The sequence below is a fragment of the Antedon mediterranea genome, chromosome 3, assembly GCF_964355755.1.
Source record: "Antedon mediterranea chromosome 3, ecAntMedi1.1, whole genome shotgun sequence".
NCBI lineage: Eukaryota > Metazoa > Echinodermata > Crinoidea > Comatulida > Antedonidae > Antedon > Antedon mediterranea.
Genome location: NC_092672.1, coordinates 579282 through 605876, shown reverse-complemented (window position 1 = coordinate 605876; position 26595 = coordinate 579282). Strand labels below are relative to the sequence as shown.

The 26595-nt window shown below is 34.1% G+C and overlaps 2 protein-coding genes across 3 annotated transcripts; one reads left to right on the top strand and one right to left on the bottom strand.

The window, feature by feature from the left end:
* Nucleotides 1–1675: 1675 nt before the first annotated feature.
* Nucleotides 1676–19262, top strand: LOC140044409 (ATPase MORC2A-like). 2 transcript variants are annotated; one of them, XM_072088900.1, is made up of 28 exons: nucleotides 1676–2110; nucleotides 3298–3351; nucleotides 3530–3564; nucleotides 6284–6352; nucleotides 6951–7041; nucleotides 7296–7479; nucleotides 8702–8916; nucleotides 9138–9266; nucleotides 9596–9675; nucleotides 9884–9966; nucleotides 10094–10320; nucleotides 10732–10886; nucleotides 11092–11220; nucleotides 11412–11517; nucleotides 11614–11707; nucleotides 12092–12130; nucleotides 12282–12374; nucleotides 12669–12737; nucleotides 12983–13177; nucleotides 13295–13387; nucleotides 13493–13540; nucleotides 13710–13803; nucleotides 13932–14055; nucleotides 14164–14200; nucleotides 14393–14733; nucleotides 15087–15219; nucleotides 16929–17048; nucleotides 17178–19262. In XM_072088900.1, exons 1-28 carry the CDS (start codon nucleotides 2049–2051, stop codon nucleotides 17259–17261), a joined length of 3183 nt encoding a protein of 1060 aa, XP_071945001.1. In that variant the 5' UTR covers nucleotides 1676–2048; the 3' UTR covers nucleotides 17262–19262. The 2 variants fall into 2 exon arrangements, with proteins under 2 accessions (XP_071945001.1, XP_071945002.1); XM_072088901.1 differs by lacking the exons at nucleotides 1676–2110; nucleotides 3298–3351; nucleotides 3530–3564; ... (1 more) ...; nucleotides 6951–7041; nucleotides 7296–7479 and adding an exon at nucleotides 8295–8437.
* An 11-nt stretch (nucleotides 19263–19273) lies between these two features.
* On the bottom strand, nucleotides 19274–26463 carry LOC140044410 (RING finger protein 215-like). The gene is made up of 10 exons (XM_072088902.1): nucleotides 26195–26463; nucleotides 25622–25762; nucleotides 25338–25409; nucleotides 24990–25066; nucleotides 24731–24869; nucleotides 24280–24393; nucleotides 22486–22608; nucleotides 20389–20517; nucleotides 20027–20129; nucleotides 19274–19886 (listed from the first exon to the last, which is right to left on the bottom strand). Exons 1-10 carry the CDS (start codon nucleotides 26423–26425, stop codon nucleotides 19846–19848), a joined length of 1170 nt encoding a protein of 389 aa, XP_071945003.1. The 5' UTR covers nucleotides 26426–26463; the 3' UTR covers nucleotides 19274–19845.
* Between the last annotated feature and the right edge of the window lie 132 nt (nucleotides 26464–26595).

Genomic DNA, 26595 nt, shown 5'->3' with positions numbered 1-26595 from the left:
TTGTATCCATTAGTCGCACTATATGCAATAATAAAACAATTTCGTATACACTGTAATTATAACACGACGTGTTAATAACAATCATTCTGTATTTTGGGGGGGGGGGGGTGGGAGAGAAGGGGCTTATATGACAATGCAGCTAGATTATCAATTGAGAGTGTGGTATTGATGATCTGTATCAAAACATTTTTCAAACTCCCACACCATAATATATTTCAATGTTGTCCTCCATATTTGTAAACTCGATTTTGATTCCCTTCCTCACCCATATACTTTACTTACTAATTGGGTCCCATTGTCAATGAAACTGATCGTGTGAATAGAATTAATAATACAGGTAGTAAGACACAGAAACCTCGAGAGTGCTTTCAAACCAGGGGTATCTTGCCAAGCATTACACCACTGTACCTGATCACTCTGGCTGACATCACTATATCTTCTCATTTCTTTTGAGCAGCAGGCCTTTAAGGGAAGCACCAAGATATTATTTAATAATAGTGCTCCCCTAGATAGTGGGTGGTGGTAGAGAAGGGGAATGTAGTATTTTCAATGGGTAGGTCATATTAAGTTACAGTAACAAAATGCACTTTCGCACCTCCTACATCATAGCCAAATACCATATATGCCATAGTTTATACACACCAAGGCCCTACTAGTGTGAATTAAAACTCAAACTTCGAGTCCAAAACACCGGGGTTGAACACCTGATTGATGAATGTGATCCGCTCTTAAAACATCGGGAAATTGACACAGCAGGGATGCCATTCTTTTCTAAACATACATGGCTGGCTTGAAAATTTATAAAAATAAACAAAGCTTGCCCATATAGGCCTAGACAAAGGTAGACACCATAATGGCTTAGTATAGTATTAGTAGAGCCAGACTGTTGTTAAAATTAATACTGTACTGTGTGTGTAGTACAGTACAGTACAGTAAGTATCTAATAAAAACATGTCACTCCTACTACGGAAACGTACTAGGCCCGGCAATCCCTATATGGCCGGCAATCCCTATATGGCCTACTTCGCATTACCGAGGAGGCTAGACATGATGTGAGCAAGCCTAGTAGCTAGGCCTAGCTGCTTCTTTAATTTGTTATGCAAGTAACAAGTTGTACTCGATCAATGTTCTATTCAATCCAGGTCAGGACCATCCATGAATTCCAGCTGGCTGCGCTTATGGAGTTTGGTAGGTACATCAAATTGCTATAATCTTAGCTTGTCAGTTATCTTGGTCTTAAATTTAACAGATGTGAAAGAAATCAACCATAAAAGTCATTTGGTAATGTACTTTATACCGCACAGCAAGTTGGAAGAGAAACAATAGTCTCTCTCTTTCTTCCCCATGATATCCTCATCAAAAACAACCTTAGCGAATGACCTTTGACACATCAATTTACAAATTGTATTAATACGCGTACATAGCTAGAAAACTGTGTTAATATTCCTTACAAACAAATTACATATACAAGTAGTATACGCAAACAATTGTGGAATAAATAGTAAATTTAAATTGTTTATATATTTTAAGGAATATTGAATACAGCCCTGTAATGGTAGGAACTATTTACTAATAGCGCATTCGATGATACTTTCAGGTCGTCCATTGCCGGGCACATTCATCATAAGCATGCTTTTTGGTTGTTTATTCGTTCATTTTGTTGGTTGGTCGTCGTGTGTGCGAGAGAGAGAAGAAGGCGATGGTTGTTTTTCTAATTTGACGTCATGCATATAAAATGTCTATTTGAAATTAGGCTTGTATTCCTGAAATCAAATCTGAAAACTGCCTGATTTCGCTAGGATATCCTACTACAATTTACAAGTGATAATTTTGGTTGGCATCATTCACTGTCATCAGTAAACTCGTATCGGTTGGATTATAAATTTGTGCATGACCACATTTTTTTCTGATGTCGACTGATTTAACATCGAGGCCAGTGAGGAGAAAACGAAACTTGCGTAGACTTTAGTGCTTCAACTCATACTCAAACATACGCATTCCACAACGTCGGTTTTAATTTATTATTGTTGGGGCATGATCAGATAAAGATGGCGGCTTACCAGGGACTGAGTCGAGCACAACTTAGTTTTGAATACCTTCATACGAATTCGTAAGGCAAAAGAAAAACTTCATACGGGGTTTCATAACATCCTGCTGTAGTAGTTGTATATTGTTACTTGTAGGCTTTTAGTTTTATTGTACACTGTGTAATGGGGGGGGGGGGGGGTCATGCATTGTTAGGCCGGCTTTATTCTCGTTTATTTTAAACTGTGCACACACCATTGACTTGATATAAATAAACTTAATAATATTTATTAAGGTATGGCGTAAAGAATTGTGCTTTCATTTTTCAAAGCAGAAGAAATCGTAAATCTGGACTCGTGGATAGAAATCCTATAGCATATAGGTCTACAGACTATTTAACCTATTAATATTTCAACCCAGGTCTAGTAATTTAGGCCTGTAATTACTTCTAAAAAATGTTTTTTTATGAGTGAATGTGCTCTGACATTTGAGATAGTTGCCATGCATGACAGAATAATTAGATAGTGTAATTGTGAAACAGGCATTGTAGAACTGTATGTCAAATACAAGAATTTACTAAGTAATGTAAAGTACTGCATAATGGATAGAATACTGTTCATACATGGTGTATAAATACTGTATGGCCACAATCTCCAAACCATGGAAAGCTAATCTCCATGCCCTCATACAATAGTTTGTTTACTTTTGTACTTTGCACTCTTTTACACTGGTTTGATTATTTTTACGGTCAGTTCTTTCAGCATGATCGATAATCACGAGGCAACTTAACTTTAACCCTGCTTGGATATTTAGACATGCATTGTACAAACACGTTTTGGTGTAGATATGTGTTGATAAAACTGTTATGTCTGACTACAGTTTACACATTGTGTTTTATACCTCTTATTGCCCATAATTTAGTATCTTATTGTAGCGTATACGGTTCAATACCGTACCGCCTACATGCGCGATCGTAAACGCCATTCCTTTCCCTGAATACAAGACGTTTGACCACACAAACTTTTTGATAAATTATAACTCTGTATACAGTACCGTATACTTCTATAAACGCCCACTACCACTGCTAAAATCCTGTGTAATTTGTAAGCGCCTCTACGTCCACCGCCACATGGTTTAGTTTAATTTCATAAGTTCTTATTTTACATACTTGGTTAGGGTCAAGTTATTACGATGTTATTTCCTTATACTGTATATCATAAAAATCGGAAACCAAGAAATTCCGACTTCTTAACAACATGTTTTATTTTCTAGAACCACTCATGAGTTTCTGTTTGGTGCACTTGCAGAAATGTTAGATAACTCCAGGTAAAGTTATTGGTTACTTAAAAAAAAAGTAAAATAATTAACATGACTTGCGTTGTTTAGAAAATGAACCGAATGTACTGTATTATTAGGCTGTAGTACTTGTTTATGTATTAGATTAGTAGGCCTACAATGTGGATTTACAGAAATAAAAGTGACGATAACATGTATTTTTCAACAGAGATGCTGGAGCAACATGCATGGATATCTTTACTGGTAAGTACTGTATTTAAAAAGTAAGCTAATACCTGTTCTATTGGTATATAAGTACTCTAGGCGTTGTTTTCTGTTCTGATGATGAGAATAGTTTCTCGAAACATGTCACATTTTAAGGCAGTTTGCCTCATTAAATGCCTCACTATAGTTATTTTAACTCATAAGTTCGGTGGAATCATTCATGATTTATGTAAAGCTAATAATGTACGAAACTGACTCTTTTTAATGCAATCAGAAAAAAAGGGCAAGCACATAACGTTGATAAGGAATTATACAACATGAACAAATAGGCGACGGAGATCAGTTAATTTGCACTGTACGAACATTGCATTGTAATATTTAAAAATAAACATACTGGTGTAATATAAATACGCTCGTCAACAAGATAAGATTGATGATTACGAGGTTATGCAAAAACCAATCGTAAACCTCTGAAATACTTTTTGGTTAGTAGGGCCCCTACTGAAATTAAGTTCTTTGGGAGTAGTTAAGCTTACGTGTTGTAATAACTGACTGTTTCATTTCGCAATGTTCACAAAAAAAACGAAAAAAAAACCCTTTGACTTTTTTATGTTGTACTGTATTAATGTTGGAAATAAACATACAAAATAGTAGTCCCTTTTTCACAGGCGTAGGCCTACTGATCATAGACATACTATATGCCTACTGATCATAGGCGTAGGCCTGAGTGAACACAAGCGCCGAGATTGACTAACTTACAAGAATTGATTTAGCTATTGGATCGAGCAAATGGCAGAGGTCAAGAATGAGGAACTGATTAGAAAACTCGGCATACATTAGGCCTACAATAGCAAGATCTAAAGAAAATGAATACAGTGGATTACGTTCAATGTGGACCCAATGAACCTCATCTGGAATTCATTACTTAGTAATTACTTAGGATGTGTACCGCCCGGTACTGTATTAAACTTTGTACAAGCCCGTGTTTCGTAGGTAAACGTTATTATTTAACGTGGAAAATATATTTAAAAAAACATTTGCAGTACTGTACAAGCAGCAACAGCATTGCACAATGACGTAGTATATTTCTCTGTGATTGAACACATTCCTGTCTGAGTCTTCTTTTGTTATGAAAAAAAAGCCCCAGAAATGTTGGCAAGGTTGGTTGATAATTTTCATGCAGTCTTTGAAAATAAATGAACCATGGAGTAGATTAGTGGCCCGATCAAAGAAATATCCACAGTACAGCCTACAGCATCGTGAATAGAATTGTGTTAGGAGTTCATAGTGTCCGATGGTTTGTTATTGGTAAATGCACGATCACATGCGTATTTTATGCTGATTTTGCATATTTAAAAATAAATGTTAACTTTTTTGATAAACCAGTTACCAAGTACAGTACTTACTTACTTGCTATCAAAAAAGTTAACATTTATTTTTAAATATTCACTTGAAACCAGATGAAATTTTTGGAGAATTTTGCATATTGTATCGCATTATGGCACCAGAAGTCGAAAAGTAACCAGTTGTATGTAGAATTCATAAATGACCGGCAAGTGAGGCATTTGATGATTCTGATGATGAAATTGAAGAAGATGAAATTGATAGCGTGCGTTCGATAGCGATGAACTCTTTACCAACTTTTCATGTCATGTAAAATCTGATATTCTATAGGAAGAACAGATTGATCAAAACAAGAATATATATTTCTTATAATGACCTATGGATTGTGAGAATGAAATGGTTGATAATAAATAACCGTCACTAGCGCAATATCTCAAATGTAGATGTACATTAGGAACGGAAAATGTATTACAAGTTGCTTTCCACTAGGACGTAACGCAATGACGTAAACGCAACGCAAGCTTGTTGACCAATGTTCGAATAATCCATCATCCTTGTGTTGCGTCTCTAGTTGGAACCAAGTGTTATAGTTCCTACGAGGCCGCAACGCAAGCATGCGAGGCCAACCTAAGTAATTTGACCAATCACGACGAGACTCATCGCGTGAATATTTGCGTTGCGCTTACGTCTTCGTACATGCTGTGTAAACAAGGCAGGCATACGCAGTAGAATAACATGTCACGTGTACGTAATTATTACAACAGGAACTGATCTGATATAAACCGACAAAAAAATAATTTGTGTTGTCGATTTGGTAAACATGATTAGTTAGCAAAAAAATACGCAGTGTAATAAAATACTGATGTGTATTACGAGAGACTAACGGCGGTATTTTCCCGATAAAGCAAGATAGTACAAACGTGTATGTCTTTAGGGCATTTACTAATAATAATGCAGTATGCTTGTTTTATGTGTTGTATCGTGGTTGATTAATTTATTTAATTCAGTTTTCCTTCTAGCAGAAATGGCACATAAGTAAGCCTAGGGATACAGAGGAAATAAATAAATTCTCCTACATAATAAATCTTGTACGTTCTGTCATAGTTTCTCCTGAGCCCCAAATCCTGTATGACCAGAGTGGGACCCACAGGCCGTCTAATAATCATTACCCATTCCGTTAAATATACGCATGCTAAGCGCGTTTACTGCAACTCGTTTAAATATTAATTACGTCAATTAATTTAAACCTGATGAAGATGCTCTTGTTTGAAGATCGAGAATAAGTTTATTAATCCCGATGTAACATTTGTCTTTGTTTTGCTCAGTGGCGACTTACATATAGATATTGCAATAAATGTTCATACGTGGGTCAATACACGTGACCTAAACATTGTATTAATTTATTCATTGGCAGTTCAAAACGAAGATCTTCGTGGCGGTTATATGCTTTGTTTCCTTGACGACGGCATTGGTATGAACCCAGGTAAGTTGTGCGTGCATTCGTGACGTGACACGTATTCTTCTTCCAGCTAGCTCCACGTGGAATTAGCCTACCTTAGATAATACACGTGTCACTAGTGAGTCGTTCATGACTCGATATATAAATATATACTCGATGAATATTGTAATATAATTAGGCTTCTTTGTTGTATTAGAAATATATAATGTTTTGTTGCAGCAGGAAGTCATACAGCAAAATACATTCGTATTTTTATAATATAGAAACCGGGAAATCTTTGTAAAAATAACTCATGAATGAATGATAAATATTTAAGAAAATAAATTGTAGGCTATTCGATGCAATAAATGAGGCGGATCCTCGGTTTTGGAAGGGAAGATTGTTACATAGAAAAATAGATTTAAACAAATTATCTGCTGCAGCAGTAGGTCCCTACTGTACCAGGTCGACTAAACGACACGCAATAACAATAAACAGGACATGAACGCCCCTGGATCACCCTATAATATAACAAATATATGATAAGCCTTAGTTGGAGCATGGAGTAATTACCATGACAGAAGCAGGTTCAAGCAGAAGAAAAGTGCTTAAATCCGGCGTTGATTGTTGTTTTTCTTCTCAGAGGAAGCTGCAAATGTTATCCAATTTGGAAAGTCCACTAAACGTAACTCTGATCTGTTCTCAATTGGTCAATATGGAAATGGATTAAAATCGTAAGTTAGTCAGTCGCTGTTAGATCAGCTTAAAAAAAAATACACGAACGGAAATAATTGATATTAACTATCAAAGCATTTTACTGATAGAATAGAATGTTGTAGTAACTAGGCCTAGTACTGTAATAATGTTAGACGCGCAGCGTAAGTTACGCGCGATTTTATAATATATAAAGCCGAATATTTCCGATCCTTTGTCGCAGTGCACGTCAGTATAATTGATTTTAAAGAACAAGTTTCCTTATTATTTACAGCGGGTCCATGAGAATAGGAAAAGACTTTATCTTGTTCACAAAGAAGGCCGACACGATGACCTGCTTGTTCTTATCAAGAACATTTCACGAACAAGAAAAAATTGACGAGGTCATTGTACCCTTACCGTCATTTGACGTCAAAACTAAGAAGACGATTTCAAGGACACACACTGAAAAGCTAAAAGTAAGTAAAGCGTGGTTCCCACTAGCGACGCAATGCAAAGTGCTGTATTGCGTAATCATAAAGCGTGGTTTCCACTAGCGATGCAATGCATGCAACGACGTATCAACGCAAAGTGCTGTATTGCGCAATCACAAGTGGGAACCGACGACGCGACCCTGCTGCAAACATCGCATGTTTTATCTTACGCAGGTAGGGACAACACAATTATTGGAAGGGCATTGTCTTACGTTGCGCGTAGGTTGCGTTGCGTCATTAGTAGGAACCAAGCTTAATAAACAAAACTCTCAGTTAAGTCACAGTCAATCAAAGTAACATTTATAAACAGCGTGTTTATAGGTTATTGGAACAAGTTGAAAACGAAACTCTTTGCAATATCCTGCCATTTTAATTTTTAAGAACACAATAATACGATGTGCTTATAGTCTAAAGTTCAAACTTTCACAATGGACGTTGTTCTTGCAACACAACCTTGCTTTCTCCTATTGTTGTATTGTATTTCAGACAACAATGAGGGGGTTGTCTATCATCACGAGAATCTTTTATTATGATGCACAATTGGTTGGATAAAAACTAGACCTTTTGTGTCATTTATATTATCTCTATTGATTTGGTTTAGATTACTCTCTTTGTTAGCAACATTACTCCATGGTTACCAATAATAATAAAATTAAGAATAAATAATGTACTTTAAAAATTCTATTCTTCAAAAATGCTTTTAGACCAAAGGGTGAATAAATGGCATCAGAGTTTAAATAGTTTAATTACTTTAAAGACTGTAGTACTGTTGTGTATAGTTTATTATGGTATGAATATTCTTATTAGTACAGTACTTGGAAGAGGAAATAGGCTACAGTATATATTTTCTTATCTCTGCTTCTTCTGAATGATTATTTTACCATATTAACCAGTTGGAAAGATTATTTGACTTTGATGTCTTTCAAAGCTGTCAAGGTCAAAGGTGAATCATTGTGTGATTTCATTCTTGTATCCGGAATTTTTATTTTAGAGCTATAAATATTTGTCGGTTTGTTTCCTTAATATTTTTATTGCAAAATTCTTCCTCCAATTAAAAAGATTTCGTTAAAATTCATAGAAAAGACCTCTATTGGTTTGGATAAACACAAATAATCTCTTGAAAACTTGTTTTTTAATCCATTCCTAATGTATACTTTTAAAAAGAGTTGATTTCATCATTTGCTATAAATTAACAATTCTAAAACAGCACAGAATAGAAATGGATCTTATTCTAAAATACTCACCATTCAAGACCGAGGAGGAAGTGTTTGAACAGTTTAGTAAGATCAAAGGTCGATCTGGAACCCTAGTCATAATATACAACTTGAAACTTTTGGACAATGGTGATCCTGAACTGGACATCTCTACTGATACAACAGATATTGTGATGGGAGGTGGAGACACACCTACTGATGATGATGGGTAAGTATTTTGATGCCTACACAGGTTGATTTGTGTTTGTATATTCAATGAAAAAGCTAGTGAAAGAATCAACTAAAACTTTTTAAAAGACTGTGACAAAAGAGATCCTCTGTAATTGTAATTGTATGGTGATGGATACAACAATATCATTCTAAAAACTACAGAAATTAAAATAGATGTGATGTACTGTATTTTCCAATGTGTCTACTTATGAATTGAAGGGTTTATCCAGAAAGAAGGTCATTCAGAGCTTATGCAGCAGTGCTTTATGTAGAGCCAAAAATGAAGATATACTTACAAAACAAGAAAGTACGAACAAAGCACCTTGCCAGTTGTCTACACAAACCAAGGTAACTTACTTAAATTGTGTAAAGTTTACTTTCTTAGATTCTGGTATGGTAGATCATTAACTGAGTAAACATTTGATTTATAGTTATTCAAAACAAGAACATAAAGGATGCATTCAATATCTTAAAATAGGAATGACTTTGGGACTTTTTAAAATACTAAACTTAACCTAATGTTCTGATTCTTACATTATAATTTACGAAATGTTTCTCGGTGGTTACAGTTTTTGAAGCAGTTATCCTTGGTATCACTTGTCTTTTAAAGACTTTTGTATGTATTTTTCCAATATTATTGAAAAATAGTTTTTAAAGATAGTTATCTTTATTTCCAGAAAATACAAATACACTTCAACTCGATTTAAAACAAGGTCTGAACTTGAAACGGCCAAAGCTGTCAATGAAGCAAAATTGTGTAAGTCTTTTAAATTTTATCTTGGATATTTTGCTATAGAAAAATAGAAACCAAAAGAAACAGTAATAGAATCTACACAAAAGATATTTATGTTTATCTAGTTTCATGTGATGAGTCATGGCAAGCACTGGTACACAGTAGTAGGCTTTTAGTTTCTACAAAACCCCTGGTTAATTATTGAGCTACTATTTGGATTTCTTTTTGGCAGGTGAAGAAAGAGCGAGGGAAGCTGAAAGCACCGCTAGAGACCTTGAAAAGAAAATTGCACATGTTGATGGAAAAGAAAAAATGGTAAAATTACTTTCTTAAGTTCATTTACATTTTTAAATAAAAACTTGAATAGAGCCATAATTAAAAATCTAAACTAATCAATTTAACCTAAATTATTTAAAAAATAAATTTTTTCTAAATATTTCAGGCAATGTTACGGAAGGCCCAACATGAAGCAGCAGATAGACGTAAAGAAGCCAATCAAAAGAAAGAAATTGCTACAAGAAAACAAAAATCATTAAAAGAACCAAAAACTCTGAGTTTTGTTTATGGAATGAACATTGAAAACCGGAAACATGATGGCCTCTTTATATACAATTGTAGTAGATTAATTAAAATGTATGAGAAAGTTGGACCACAGCTGGAGGGAGGAGTGTAAGAACATTTGAATGCAAATAAACATTAATAACCACACAACATATTTAGATAGGAACAGTAACAGTAAACCATGACAAACCATGATTTTACATGTACTGCTTTGAAGGTTCTTGTGAAAGAGTAGTTAAACAAAGATAGGATGCTATTAGACAAGCTACAGAACTACTTGTGTCAATAAAAAACACACTGTACGGTACTTAGTGTATTAAGTATACTTGCTTAACCAGATAAACTGAGTAAACGTTAGATCATGGAGCTATAAACATGGTTAGATTCACACAAAACAAGAACATAGACATCCAATGAACAGTTTACACAGTAATATATAAATCCTGTATACACTTACATATCACCCATAAATGTGTAAGGAAATGTAATTTTTAAAACTATTCTGGTTTGGTTTAACAGAAACTGTAGCGGTGTATTAGGCTATGTAGATGTACCTTACTTAGTGTTAGAACCAACTCATAATAAGCAGAATTTTGAAGATAGGAAAGAGTACAGACTGTTACTGAAAGCAATGGGAGAACACATGGTGCAGTATTGGAGGGATACAGCTATAGGTAAAGTCTCAATTATGTCTTCTTGAACTTAGAGGAAAACAATAATTTAGGTTATTATTGATAAAGTTTAAAATCTTTTGTTTAATTTCGTAACAATTGCACAATGAGCTTTGGTTGGTATTCTGTTCACCTTAAAATCATTAGAAGTACTCATTTTCTTTCTTTCTTGGCTTGACAACTTATATAAATTCACATTCTTTCCCAGCTTCTCAAGGTGTTACAAAATACTGGGAAGATTTTGGTTACATTAGTAGCAACTGGAAGGACATGCCTTCAAATGATTCGAAGTATTTACGCAAGAGAGCAATGCAGCTCCAAACCATGCTTCAGTGTGGTAAGTACACAGACACTACAGTATTTTCAAATTCATATTATCTTTATTAATCATTCCCTCCTTTTTGTGTCTTTATAAATATTTCTTCTTTTTTTCACAATTGTAATATTTTAAATGTTTTAAGACCACTTTGTAGTTTAAAGGGTTATCCTGATATGACATTATTATGCTTTATTTTCTTTCCTCCTCAGATTCTTGTCTGAAATGGCGTCTATTACAATTCTCAAGCAGTAACATCAACAAAGAATTTGATGAAGACTGGACTTGTACTCAAAATCCTGATCCAACTCATAACAGGTGGGGTTCTTATTAAACAGTAAATAGAGCCACTGTAGCTAGCTAGTTAGTTGTTGTAACCATACTAAACCTATTCACAATTCTGTTTTATTCTAGATGTGCATCTGCTGAGCAGAAAGTAAACATTCCAATAGGCGTTCTAAAGAAGGATAATAAAACAGCAGAAGAAAAAAAGAAGAAACTTAACGAGGTGTGTAGTTCATTTACATACAGGGGCAAATATGCAAATTAATTAATCAGTTACAGGTAGAATACAACAACCCAGCTCAAGAATGTTTCATTTTGTGGTTTCTTGCAAACTTAGAAATATTAATAAAGATATTTATATACAGTATACAGAATATGAGTGTGTGCATTAAGATAGTGAAACTAAGGATTTTTAGTCCGAGTGTTTAAATGATGTTTATCTGCCTCAGGTTTGAACACAGTGTGTATGAACACTTTGTTAATCTTTATTGTTTATCTGCCTCAGGTTTGAACACAGTGTGTATGAACACTTTGTTAATCTTTATTGTTTATCTGCCTCAGGTTTGAACACAGTGTGTATGAACACTTTGTTAATCTTTATTTGCAGGATATTAGAAAGAAACAAGAAAAACTCAATAGTATGCAGGTAAATTACTGCTTTAATTTTGTACACAAAAATTGTATTTTTCCAATTTTCACTGGATGTTTTAGATTTTCTCTTTATGATTATGCCTGTAAGTTTATAAGTTGATAATAATAATTAGTAAAATATACATAAAATACTTTTTTTTGTATAGAAATTTCGTTCTGTGACATCAAGGCATGATTTAGACAGTGATGACACAACTGTAGTAGTTGCACCACGTTATCAAGAAAGCAGGATACAAAAGGTATAGTATCATTTACATAGGCTGATCAAGAGGGAGGAGTGGAGGGAGGAGTGGAGGGAGGAGTGGAGAGAGGAGTGGAGAGCAGTTAAACATTCTAATACAAAAGGGAGGAGTGGAGGGCAGTTAAACATTCTAATACAAAAGGGAGGAGTGGAGGGCAGTTAAACATTCTAATACAAAAGGGAGGAGTGGAGGGCAGTTAAACATTCTAATACAAAAGATAGCAAATAACATGATTTTCTACCATCTTCTGCATTTCATAATGTATAATTCAAAGTTTTGTTTTTGTAACAGTCTTCTGCAGCAGCTACTGTTTCCAAACCTATTGGTAAAGCTAACTCAGTATTTAGTGCCAGTACTAAAGTAAGTAACATTCTTAATGTCATAGGTCAATTTAAGTACCTTGTAAAGTAAATGATTAGTGCCAGTACTAAAGTAAGTATCATTCGTAATGTCATAGGTCAATTTAAAAAGTACCTAGTAAAGTAAACGATTAGTGCCAGTACTAAAGTAACATTCATAATGTCATAGGTCATATTAAAGTATAGTACTTGGATAAGTAAAGTAAACCATTTAAAATCGTGTTTGATCAAACTTTTTTTGTATAGCAATCTTCCAAACCAGTTGGAAAGGCCTCACCAGTAATAAGCAATTCACGCGGCCAATCAGTGGAGTACTCAAGGTCAAGATCATTGCCCTCAACGCCAACTAATCAAAGAAAATCATCAACCACATCTAGGACAGTTCCATCAAAAGCACAACTTGCCAAACGAAAATCTTTAGATATGAAACCACAACCTAAAGTAAGTATTTCTATTGTTGTATTTAAAAATTCAAGTTAGTATTGAGTTGCAAAAGTATTATTTTTAGTTGCAGAATATTAATTGTAGAATTGCAACTTTCCATTATTTTTAATTTAGAAAACAGCAACAATCTTGGCCAGTACTAAGTCCTTGAAAAGGACTCGGGTTGAGACATCAGAGGAATCATCAAGTTCTGAATCCAGTAGTGATGTAATTATGAACAAATATTTTTATGCTATATTATATAATATTTCGTATTAAATTTAATTTAAATATACCTATATTAATTTATGTTAATGAATTTTTACTTGGTAGGAAGAGATTGAACCTCCCAAGAAGAAAAAAGAAGAAAAACCAAAACAGGTAAATAAAGCAAATTTGATATTTTTCCTGTTGTGTTTTAGATCATTTTAAAATATTTTTTTAACCTTTTAATGCAATTTCATATGGAAGGTCGTGGCCAATAAATAGTGTATGGCAAATGGAAGTTCAGTATTAGTAAAGTATTATTATTTATTATTATTATGTGTAGCGTGCTGTGAAGACCACTAAAGATCCTATCAAGGCAACAAAAGAACAGGAAGTGGACTCTTCCTGTGTATCAAGCAATGATGACGAGGCTGAGGGTAAGTTCTTGGTTTAATTTCTTTAAAAAAGTAGGCTGGAGGTTCAAACAAGTTTTTAAAAAAATGAGTAGTTTTCTTGAGAGGCTATTTATGGAGACTTGCAAACTTGTTTTTTTATATCTTATTAGAAATTGGATGCAAAGTAGAGACCAACATAAATGGTGTGTGGCATTCTGGGAGAATCACACATTCCAGTAAATCCAAAGTAAAGGTGAAATTTGACAAGCATCCTAAGGATAAATTTGACAAATGGTAACGACTCTTTTCTTTATTTCAATCAATAAATAAATCGGACAATTATTCATTTTCTGAAATCTCAGTGTTATGGCCTTAATTATTATGTTTAATTTACTATTTCAGGTATGAGAGAACAGATAAAAATTTGCGTATTTTAGAGGTATGTCTTGAAATCATTTGTTTTTTTTTTATAACTTAATTTAAATGTAATTAGTAAGATAGTAAAACTTTAATTTAAATTATTGAACATTGTTTTGTGTGATGAACTTGCATTTCTTCACCTCCATCTTTTTGTTATTGATGTTTTCTGTGTATTACTTACTATGATTATAAAAAAAAATCTTATTACTAGGATAAATTCAAAGTATCGCCAATTTTAAAATCTGGAAAAGAAGAAATTGAGAAGAAAGAAAACGAAGAACAAAAACAAATAATTGAAGAAACAATGGAAGTGTCAACAACAGAAGATAAAAAAGATAGAAAAACGATAGAAGATTTTGAAATGAAGGAAGATGAAGTTATAAAGGAAGCTATGGCGACCACAACTCAGCCTGCCACAACCACTACTACTGAGTCTCCTGCTACCACTACAACCCCGTCAGCTTCGGGTGCACAGCATGGTTACACAAAGGAAGAGATAGATGAGTTAGTGGCTAAGGCTGCGCTGGTTGATACAATCTCTAAGAGTTATAGGTAGGTTTTCTCATGCCAATGCATTAGCAAATCAGTAATCGATGTCCATGCCATTGATGTTTCCATCCAAACGACAATTGTAAATACTGTAGTTTATATATATTTTCATTCTAAAGGCCAATTTACACAGACAAGCGGTAACATGAATAAAAATATAGAATCTATGTCATTCCTTGTGACTATTTACAAACAACGCGAAGCGGATGGGCGGTTTCCGCTTGGGATAGATACAGATTCCATGTGGGACAAGCTATGCGGCTTACAGCTATCGCTCTTCTGCGTAAATTAGCCTTAAAGCATTGCATTATTTTACCCATATATTTCATTTTATATGGTAATCTATTTTATTTTAGGAAATGCTTAAGATATTTCTTGCCACCAAACTGGGTGATGAGCAAAGATGACATCAATAAATTGTCACTAGAAGAAGTTGGTGAATTTGATTTGGAGAAGTTCTTTGACAGTTATGAGAAAGGATTACGAGATGTATGTATAGTCTTGGCTACAGGCTTTATGCAATTCATTACCTGATAAATATTTATTGAGTTGCCTTTTTGTTGGAATCCCTGCACAAGCACAAAGAAAACTAGACATGAAACTCGTCACTTTGACGAGTTAGTTATCCGCACGACAAACGCCACGTGCACGTCATGCGTTAGAATTTTGCACACAGAAAAAGATTATGGAATTATGACCTGATCTGAAGAATATAATATGTTGTTAGTGCTGAATTCTATCAATTTTGTGTCATATAGTACAGTATAAACAGTATAATCTGTATACATATTACATACAGTGTAGAATAGGGGAAATTACGGGACCCGCCATTTATTCAATTTTTTAACATGGCGACGGTATCAAAATGAAACACTAAAATAACAATTTCGGAAGGATATTATCTCAGCAACAACATATTAGTGAGTAGAAGAAATTTGAATACGTGAAATATAGATGCGCGCCCTTTTAAATGTGATGAAATATTACGCAAAATATGAAAATACGCCTTTTTTTATTCAACTGGCCATATGATGACGTCACAACATCCGATTGGCAAAATGTTTACATGAATTCGTATCTACAATCCCTTAGCTTCCAGAAAACGTTTTAATCATGATTATCACTTTTTATTCTGATGAGCTATAACAGATTGAAATTTACTGTAAAGATGAAAATAAGTCACCCACGTTATTTACAATTTTCGACATGATGACGTCATAAAAATTAAAATATTTTTAACTCATGCGAAAGATAGTTCGTTTACCTAGACAATATCAAAATCGGGGTGAAAATAAAAAACGGATAAGTGGAGATGCGCTCTATTAAATGTGATGCGCTATGACGAAAGATATAAAAATCCTATATTTTATATTCGCGTGGCCATACGATGAACTTATAATGTCCGATTAGCCATATTAATGCATGATTCTATATCTAAAACTCATCAACTTCCAGAATATATAATCTAAAAAAAGTTCACCTCGTAGTTTAGAATCTATGAATGTTTAAAAAAAGGCATAATTTTGACGAATTTTGACAAATTTTTGAACTTTTTCATCAAAAACGCACGTAAATTATCCAATTGGATGTGCCCGTATGACGTAATTTTAGGTCAAAATTGTTCAAAAGTTGGTAAAATTACTAGAAAAGGCTGGAAAAACATGAATCACGCAAAAAAATTTTATTTTCAACGCTACGTGCGCACCGTGCGAGTAAAAATATACGCGCGCGTGGGAATTTTTGACATGCTCAAAATGACATGAAACACGTAGAAAGTTGATTAGAAATTGATTTTTCGCATTTTAAAATTTTAAACGCCCGTGCGCGCGTAACTTCGTGTGGAACATACCATTTTTTTCCTACAGTCCGTTAGCGCAAGATATAAATTAAACTTTTGTTAAGTTTCAATTTAAATTGCTATATGGTTTTCGATCTATGTTAAATACGCGAAATTCGTTAAAACGCGCGTAAATCACGTTGCGCAATTCTGACGTCATTCACAATAGGAGGTGCACAATTTCACGTGAAAAAAAAAGATGATTTCATACAGTTACAAGGAGTTATCCGCTACTAAGCGGATAACTAATAATACAGAAAAAGATGATTTCATACAGTTACAAGGAGTTATCCGCTACTAAGCGGATAACTAATGAACATAAGCTCCCTATTAATAAGTCTTTTTATATGTTATATTGTAGTTGGTTGGTACATTTCAACATGAAGCTTTTGAGAAGAAGAAAATGGCAGAAACAGCATCCACAAGGCTAAAGTCATTCCAGAGGATGGTTGCACAACTACTTAAGTCTATAAATGAAGAGGTACTTAGTTCATGCTTATCAGTGTACATTATCAGTGATGCCACAAAACTATTTAAATACAGTATTGACTATTATAAAACACTAGGCACTATTGTAATGCACTATTAACATGAAGTTTTTGTTTTTCAGGAAATCAACATCGACGAAGACACTGATGGTGAGGTCATAGAAGAACTGCTTGCTGCTTGTGTAAGGCAAGCGATGCAAGAGTGATTCCATTCAATGTTGAATGGAATAACAATATTTAGGAATGAAATGATGGATGAAATAACATTTTTGAACAACTAGAACCATGGAAAGAATTGGACAGTGCAAGATGGAAGGTCAAGAATAGCTGTAAGTTGACCCAACTGGAACTGAGGAATCAAAGATGGATGGAGAGGAATTACTGCATTACATAAGAGAGTGACCGACACTGTACTATGGAAAAATAGTTGATGGCTGAATAAAAAGAGTGAAGGAAAGAGTAACAACATCTCAACCAAATGGTTAATACTGTATAAGAATAAGAGTAAAAGAGGTATGGAAGAAATTAAAAGCATACACTCAAATAATGCAGATTTAGACAACCAACCAAACAAGTGTGTTTTTAATATGTAAACAGACAATTCCTTTTGAACAGGTTTTGAGTGCTACACCATGTGGTAGGGTTGCTCACCGGTTGACAGTACAGTAATGTGTGTAGCATTGAAGGGTGATACCACTATTTGAATGTGTATACCTGATGTGTGTTATAAATTCATCAACCACCAATGTGAAGGAATTGAAAGATTACAGTGTGTGAGTGTGTTAATATGAAAGACCAAAATATGTTGATAAACCACACTTATCAAATGACTTAAGTCTGTGTTGGGGGCAAGTAGTTAGCTGGTGCTTATGTGGTGTTACAAAGTGGTGCTTAGTGTTATTGGACTTACATTGTTGTATTTGCTACTACAGTATGTATGCTGCTATTTGTACAACTCTGTTGTAATATCTACAGTATAGCCAAGGTTGAAGTTTGCATGAAGTAGTGGTCTGTGTATAAATAATGTAGAAAGCAATATTTGGATCCATATTGGTCAAATTATTAAACTGTAAATATTCCATCATAAGTTGTATAATAATGTTGAGTTTTAGAAAACGGTTAATGTTGGAAAAACTTGCTAATGTACCTAGTATTTGGGTTCAGCTGGCTAGCTAAGAAATCTTGTTAAAAGTTAAGCTAAGGTAACACTATACAGTACTGCCTTTTGGTTTATTACCGAAGTGATCCAACTCTCAAGCTTTAGTCTTAACCAAGCAGATTGATTCAATCAACTATGTTATACAGTTTTAAACTGTTTTGTATCGTGTTACTAGGCCGTAAAGTTCTCTTTCTTCCAAATTACAATTTTAATCCTGTGAATATGATATGATATTTATGTGTTATATATTAATTTATTTGTTTCCGAAAATAAAATGAAAATACCCTGTCAAATATTGTAATCAGTCTGTCATAAAACCATATTTGATTGTGACAAAATACACAATTGTGTACAGTAGTAAACAAGCCATCTATTGGGATTGATACCTGTTGCCAGCTTATGAAATTAGTTCAGCGCCATTAATGTATATATTTAATTTATGACTTAAATATACTTGTGTCCTTTTACCAGTATACTGCTATTGCATTGTGTCTAAGTACAGTATATACTTTTTATGCATCTATCTGTTTCCACTATGTAAATATGTAAATTATAAATGTTAATACTGTACTGTACTTATTAATTCATGTGAACAAATGAAATATACACTAAAGCTCTGTCTACACTATCAAACTTTATGTGACAAACAAATGTGATGTGCCTATATATGGACATGATGATGTCATATCACTACCATATTTGGGTACATATAGACAGAGTTTAATACAAAATAGAAAATGTATTTGATGTGTGTGTTGGTGTGTGCAGGGTAGGATACAGAACAGTAATACATGAGTATTCAATAGTAGTATGCGATTCCCAGCTTGAGTTGACCCAGGTCAAATAGTGTCAAACAAGAGCAGTATAATTATTCACCTTATGTTGTACTGTACTTATAATTAGTGTAAGATTTTTTTTTAAAAATATTTTTAATGTCTTATGATTATTACAAACTTTTATTTGTTTGGTTTGTACAAAAATGTTATTTTTATACCGTAGTTCCGCAGTTTAAAGGCCAAATTTGTTCTCAATAAAAGTCAAAATCTTGACGATAATATATTCTGTATTTATTGCCATAGTAATACTATCTATGATTGTATATAAATTTTATAAATATTTTAGATAAAACTACTATGATACTAATTCTTATAAATATAACCTACACACATTATTTCAGTAATGAACCTCATCCCTGCTGATCAGGTAAGACAGTTGATTGATTGATAAAAGATATATTATACCTATGTTTTATTCTTGCCATTTGATTGGTTGATTCCTATCACATGACAGGCATTATTTTTACCTTTAATTAAAATAATATTTCATGCTCAGGCTTTTTGAAAACAAAAAATTGAAATTGTATACTGTAGGCCTACTGTATTTCATATTTTATAACTGCATTATATAAACAAAATATTTAAAACCAAAAGCAACTCCAATCTGTATACCAGAACACGCAAACTAAATAACCACATCTCATTAACTATTGTTTGTTTATTTTTTTTAGAAGATTGTTACTGCTCAACCATAGGAATAAATGAGGTATGTTTAGCATTCATGTCACTTATAGCACATTCCTAATAGACACCTTTCACACTATATATAATTGAAATATTGTATAAAATATAAGATCACCATTCTTGAAGAGCAGTTGGGCTACAGGAATTATGTTCTAAAAAAAGGATAAAAAGTTATGACAATGTGTTTTACAAGACTGATTCTTATTAATAACATTCATCAACTAATTTCTGTTACAGCAATGAATGCCACCTTGCTTTCTTTATTATTTTATAGAAAATGAAAACTACTTACCAATGATATTAAGTTTACATAGTGGACAGGTCCGTCGTCTTAGCAACCAAGAATCGACACATTTACAGTGGAAGGAATGGTAGCAAGGTAAAACCCTAACAAGCTGAAAATGATAAAACATTTAGTACCATAGTGAACATATATTTACCAGTATAAAAACGCATTGCTGTAGCTCGGTAGTTAACGTGCTTGCCTTCCTAATCCCAAGGTCTAGGGTTGTAACTCATGACTTTTCAACTCCACTCCCAAGCCTCAAATGAGACTTTACTTAGTTTATAAGTAAAATTAATTGTTTATCCATCCTGTAATTGGCGAGTTCATTCGCTGTTGGATGTATGAAATAAAAAATTAAAAAAACTTACTTGATTTGGTAAAAATGTATCTAAACAAACTGCACATTCTTTATATTTTTCCTGATGGTGTCGTCTGCGTTTATATTTGCGAGTTGGCATTTTCAAAATTGCTGTGCGGGCCAGCCTCCGCAGAGCTTCCTGCCCAAATAAATACAAAACCACAATTCAGTGCTAACTGTCTTTCTCAGTTTATAACTACTGTACATACCACTACTTCTCAGTTACTATTTCTATTCACTCCAACAGTAATAAGTACCTACTTCCACATCTTCACTCTCAACAGTAATAAGTACCTACTTCCACATCTTCACTCTCAACAGTAATAAGTACCTACTTCCACATCTTCACTCCAACAGTAATAAGTACCTACTTCCACATCTTCACTCCAACAGTAATAAGTACCTACTTCCACATCTTCACTCTCAACAGTAATAAGTGCCTACTTCCACATCTTCACTCCAACAGTAATAAGTACCTACTTCCACATCTTCACTCTCAACAGTAATAAGTACCTACTTCCACATCTTCACTCTCAACAGTAATAAGTACCTACTTCCACATCTTCACTCTCAACAGTAATAAGTACCTACTTCCACATTTTCACTCTCAACAGTAATAACCTACTTCCACATCTTCACTCCAACAGTAATAAGTACCTACTTCCACATCTTCACTCCAACAGTAATAAGTACCTACTTCCACATCTTCACTTCAACAGTAATAAGTACCTACTTCCACATCTTCACTCCAACAGTAATAAGTGCCTACTTCCACATCTTCACTCCAACAGTAATAAGTACCTACTTCCACATCTTCACTCCAACAGTAATAAGTACCTACTTCCACATCTTCACTCCAACAGTAATAAGTACCTACTTCCACATCTTCACTCCAACAGTAATAAGTACCTACTTCCACATCTTCACTCCAACAGTAATAAGTACCTACTTCCACATCTTCACTCTCAACAGTAATAAGTACCTACTTCCACATCTTCACTCTCAACAGTAATAAGTACCTACTTCCACATCTTCACTCTCAACAGTAATAGTACCTACTTCCACATCTTCACTCTCAACAGTAATAAGTACCTACTTCCACATCTTCACTCCAACAGTAATAAGTACCTACTTCCACATCTTCACTCTCAACAGTAATAAGTACCTACTTCCACATCTTCACTCCAACAGTAATAAGTACCTACTTCCACATCTTCACTCCAACAGTAATAAGTATACCTACTTCCACATCTTCACTCTCAACAGTAATAAGTACCTACTTCCACATCTTCACTCCAACAGTAATAAGTACCTACTTCCACATCTTCACTCCAACAGTAATAAGTATACCTACTTCCACATTTTCACTCTCAACAGTAATAACCTACTTCCACATCTTCACTCCAACAGTAATAAGTACCTACTTCCACATCTTCACTCCAACAGTAATAAGTACCTACTTCCACATCTTCACTTCAACAGTAATAAGTACCTACTTCCACATCTTCACTCCAACAGTAATAAGTGCCTACTTCCACATCTTCACTCCAACAGTAATAAGTACCTACTTCCACATCTTCACTCCAACAGTAATAAGTACCTACTTCCACATCTTCACTCCAACAGTAATAAGTACCTACTTCCACATCTTCACTCCAACAGTAATAAGTACCTACTTCCACATCTTCACTCCAACAGTAATAAGTACCTACTTCCACATCTTCACTCTCAACAGTAATAAGTACCTACTTCCACATCTTCACTCTCAACAGTAATAAGTACCTACTTCCACATCTTCACTCTCAACAGTAATAGTACCTACTTCCACATCTTCACTCTCAACAGTAATAAGTACCTACTTCCACATCTTCACTCCAACAGTAATAAGTGCATACTTCCACATTTTCACTCTCAACAGTAATAAGTACCTACTTCCACATCTTCACTCCAACAGTAATAAGTACCTACTTCCACATCTTCACTCCAACAGTAATTTGTACCTTATGCATATTCAGTACCTGTAGTACTGTAATCAGTTATCCATATCTTTACTCCAACATTAATTGGTACCTCTCCTCATTTCGCTCAAACTGTAATTAATACCTACCTCCACATCTTCAAATCCTATATGATTTTCCATACTACGTTGTGATTTTCCTTTCATGATATTTAATATAATGATTCCACCAATAATAGATAGAGCCAGGCTGAGTATATTGTTAGGAGATACCTGTAAAAAATGCACACACACAAGCTACACTATCTTGTCACACACAAGCTACACTATCAAAGAATGACATTAGTGGGGGTTTAACCATTATTTCTACACTATCTTGTCACACACAAGCTACACTATCAAAGAATGACATTGGTGGGGGTTTAACCATTATTTCTACACTATCTTGTCACACACAAGCTACACTATCAAAGAATGACATTGGTGGGGGTTTAACCATTATTTCTACACTATCTTGTCACACACAAGCTACACTATCAAAGAATGACATTGGTGGGGGTTTAACCATTATTTCTACACTATCTTGTCACACACAAGCTACACTATCAAAGAATGACATTGGTGGGGGTTTAACCATTATTTCTACACTATCTTGTCACACACAAGCTACACTATCAAAGAATGACATTGGTGGGGGTTTAACCATTATTTCTACACTATCTTGTCACACACAAGCTACACTATCAAAGAATGACATTGGTGGGGGTTTAACCATTATTTCTACACTATCTTGTCACACACAAGCTACACTATGAAAGAATGACATTGGTGGGGGTTTAACCATTATTTCTACACTATCTTGTCACACACAAGCTACACTATCAAAGAATGACATTGGTGGGGGTTTAACCATTATTTCTACACTATCTTGTCACACACAAGCTACACTATCAAAGAATGACATTGGTGGGGGTTTAACCATTATTTCTACAGTATCTTGTCACACACAAGCTACACTATCAAAGAATGACATTGGTGGGGGTTTAACCATTATTTCTACACTATCTTGTCACACACAAGCTACACTATCAAAGAATGACATTGGTGGGGGTTTAACCATTATTTCTACACTATCTTGTCACACACAAGCTACACTATCAAAGAATGACATTGGTGGGGGTTTAACCATTATTTCTACACTATCTTGTCACACACAAGCTACACTATCAAAGAATGACATTGGTGGGGGTTTAACCATTATTTCTACACTATCTTGTCACACACAAGCTCAAAGAATGACATTGGTGGGGGTTTAACCATTATTTCTACACTATCTTGTCACACACAAGCTCAAAGAATGACATTGGTGGGGGTTTAACCATTATTTCTACACTATCTTGTCACACACAAGCTCAAAGAATGACATTGGTGGGGGTTTAACCATTATTTCTACACTATCTTGTCACACACAAGCTCAAAGAATGACATTGGTGGGGTTTTAACCATTATTTCTACACTATCTTGTCACACACAAGCTACACTATCAAAGAATGACATTGGTGGGGGTTTAACCATTATTTCTACACTATCTTGTCACACACAAGCTACACTATCAAAGAATGACATTGGTGGGGGTTTAACCATTATTTCTACACTATCTTGTCACACACAAGCTCAAAGAATGACATTGGTGGGGGTTTAACCATTATTTCTACACTATCTTGTCACACACAAGCTCAAAGAATGACATTGGTGGGGGTTTAACCATTATTTCTACACTATCTTGTCACACACAAGCTACACTATCAAAGAATGACATTGGTGGGGGTTTAACCATTATTTCTACACTATCTTGTCACACACAAGCTACACTATCAAAGAATGACATTGGTGGGGGTTTAACCATTATTTCTACACTATCTTGTCAAAGATAATATACAGTACCTTATTAATTGTGTAGTTACCACCTTTGCATACAATACTTCTCCAACCTCTAAAGTTTGAATCAACACCTCCCATCTTCACACACTTTGAGCCTTCTATGACTGTCCCAAAATTCTGTTATAATATGTATTGTGTACATGGTTATGAAAATTCTATCCTGTTCTTACTTAGGTCTATAGATGCTAATATTAATACTGTACTATCTATTTTAATGATTGTTCAATTTGATGCCTTGCAATTTTTAAATTTTTATATCTTTGTATTTTGATTGTTCAAGTGCAGTATATGGAGAGCCATCTCGATAGTGCTTTGCACTCATGGCAATCCTCAGGGTGCTGCACCGCTGTCTTGTTGTCATGTATTTTTGTGCCTGAAAATTGAATAAAATAAAATTTAAAAAATCTACAGAATGGTACGACTAAAATATCAAGATAGTTTTAATTTCACATACCAATATTTGTTTATCTTTTGCTTCTTTTGTTTTATCAGATGCTTTTTCTTTTGTATTCTCCACATTTACTCTGTTTTGTTTCTCAACTTTTGCTTCCCTATGTTCTAATGTTATCCACATTTTATTTCCAAGTCTTAGCCTAAAATAAAAATTACCGCATCTATTCACGCCTTTATTCAAATAAATATGTTGATTTTCAGAAAGCAAATTTTTAATAAACATTGTATTGTATGTAGGTTGAAAGTATAATTATACCTACCCATTGATTACAGATGATATTTTTGTGGAAATATCAACTGTTATGACTGGAAAGTTGAGTACGTTCCAAGGATCTACCTAAAGCAAAAAGAAATATGTACTTGCATTTTAACTGAAAGTATAATTATAAGATGTGAAGCGCTTACTGCAGTTGTACCAGGGGCAAGTAGAGAGTGGACACTCTAATGGGACAATGTTGAGGTAGACAATCCAGGTCTCTAAAGCTCTGTCTACATTATCAAACAAGTTTGACACAAAGTGTGATGTGCCAAAATTTGGTAGTGATATGTCATCGGCACATCAAGTTTGATAGTGTAGACAGAGCTTTAGTAAGTAAGTCTTATATTACCTCAAATGTCCATTTTGGTTCCATTCTGATCAGAATAGCTGCTGATGCTCCAAATAGCAATCCTGCCTTTACCTTCAACAATAAACAAATTGTAAGTTAAGTATGTAATGTTAACCCTAACCCTTAACACATGAATCAAGTAGACACATTATCATACATACATACTATCACCACAATTGTCATGTGCAGCAGTGCGGACACAAATTATGTTAAAATATATTGCAGCTGTCAGTTAGTCCTACTAATTAGTAATAGGGTAAGATGTACATAATTTAATTTGGTACCATATCCATGATACTGCATTTATGCAGTTCTTTATCTGAGCTTGCCTCCGCAGTGACATCATCAAGAGCTGGAATAAATATCATTGCTATCCATTTACCATCGTGAGGAGGGCCGTCATCATTGTTACATGTGGCTGATATCTTTAACAATAGAATAATTGATAAAATAAATAATATCGTACAACAAATAGCATCATATACATAGGCGCAAAATAAAACAATTAATTTCTGTATAATAGTATTGCTAACTAAAACTTACTACTACTAACTAGTAAAAAAATATAACAACATTAATATAAAATTAAAAAATAAATAAATAAAAAATAATAAAAAATTATTCATTCATATTGTATTTAATTTATTAAAATCATCTTCATGTTAAATCTGAATTTGGGATAGAATCTTACATTAAAAAAATGTTCCAACAAATCATGATAGATATAGGCTACTGGCAGACCCCCACAGACACAGCATGGCGTATGAAAATGTATAGCAAAAATTAATAAAACAATTATTCAATTATAATATGACTTGTGCAGCTAGGCTAAGCAATTACGTAGTAGGCCTACTTACTATGTGACCAAGTCCCTCAATAGGTTCTTCAACGCCTTCTCCTCCCGCTAACAAGGTACCTACAAATCTAAATCTTTCCAAATCATCGTCAGAGAAATGTCGTCCTGTTTCAGCTTTTAAGACCGAAATACTAATTTCTTTGGTTGCGAATATTATATGAGGAATCAATATCAAAATTAAAAGAGTAATTTTTGATTTAAAATGATCAGAAGTTGAAAATAAAGGCTTCATTTCTACATTAAAAATAATTCTGTAGGCCAAAACGGACACCCTACGTTGATCGAAGTTATTTACATCGTCACACGTCAGTAGGTCCGATGTCAACACGCTTTCAGCCAATCAAAATCGTTTATTACAAACCAGTAAAAATCCTTTATAATTACAAATTCAGTAAGTAAAGC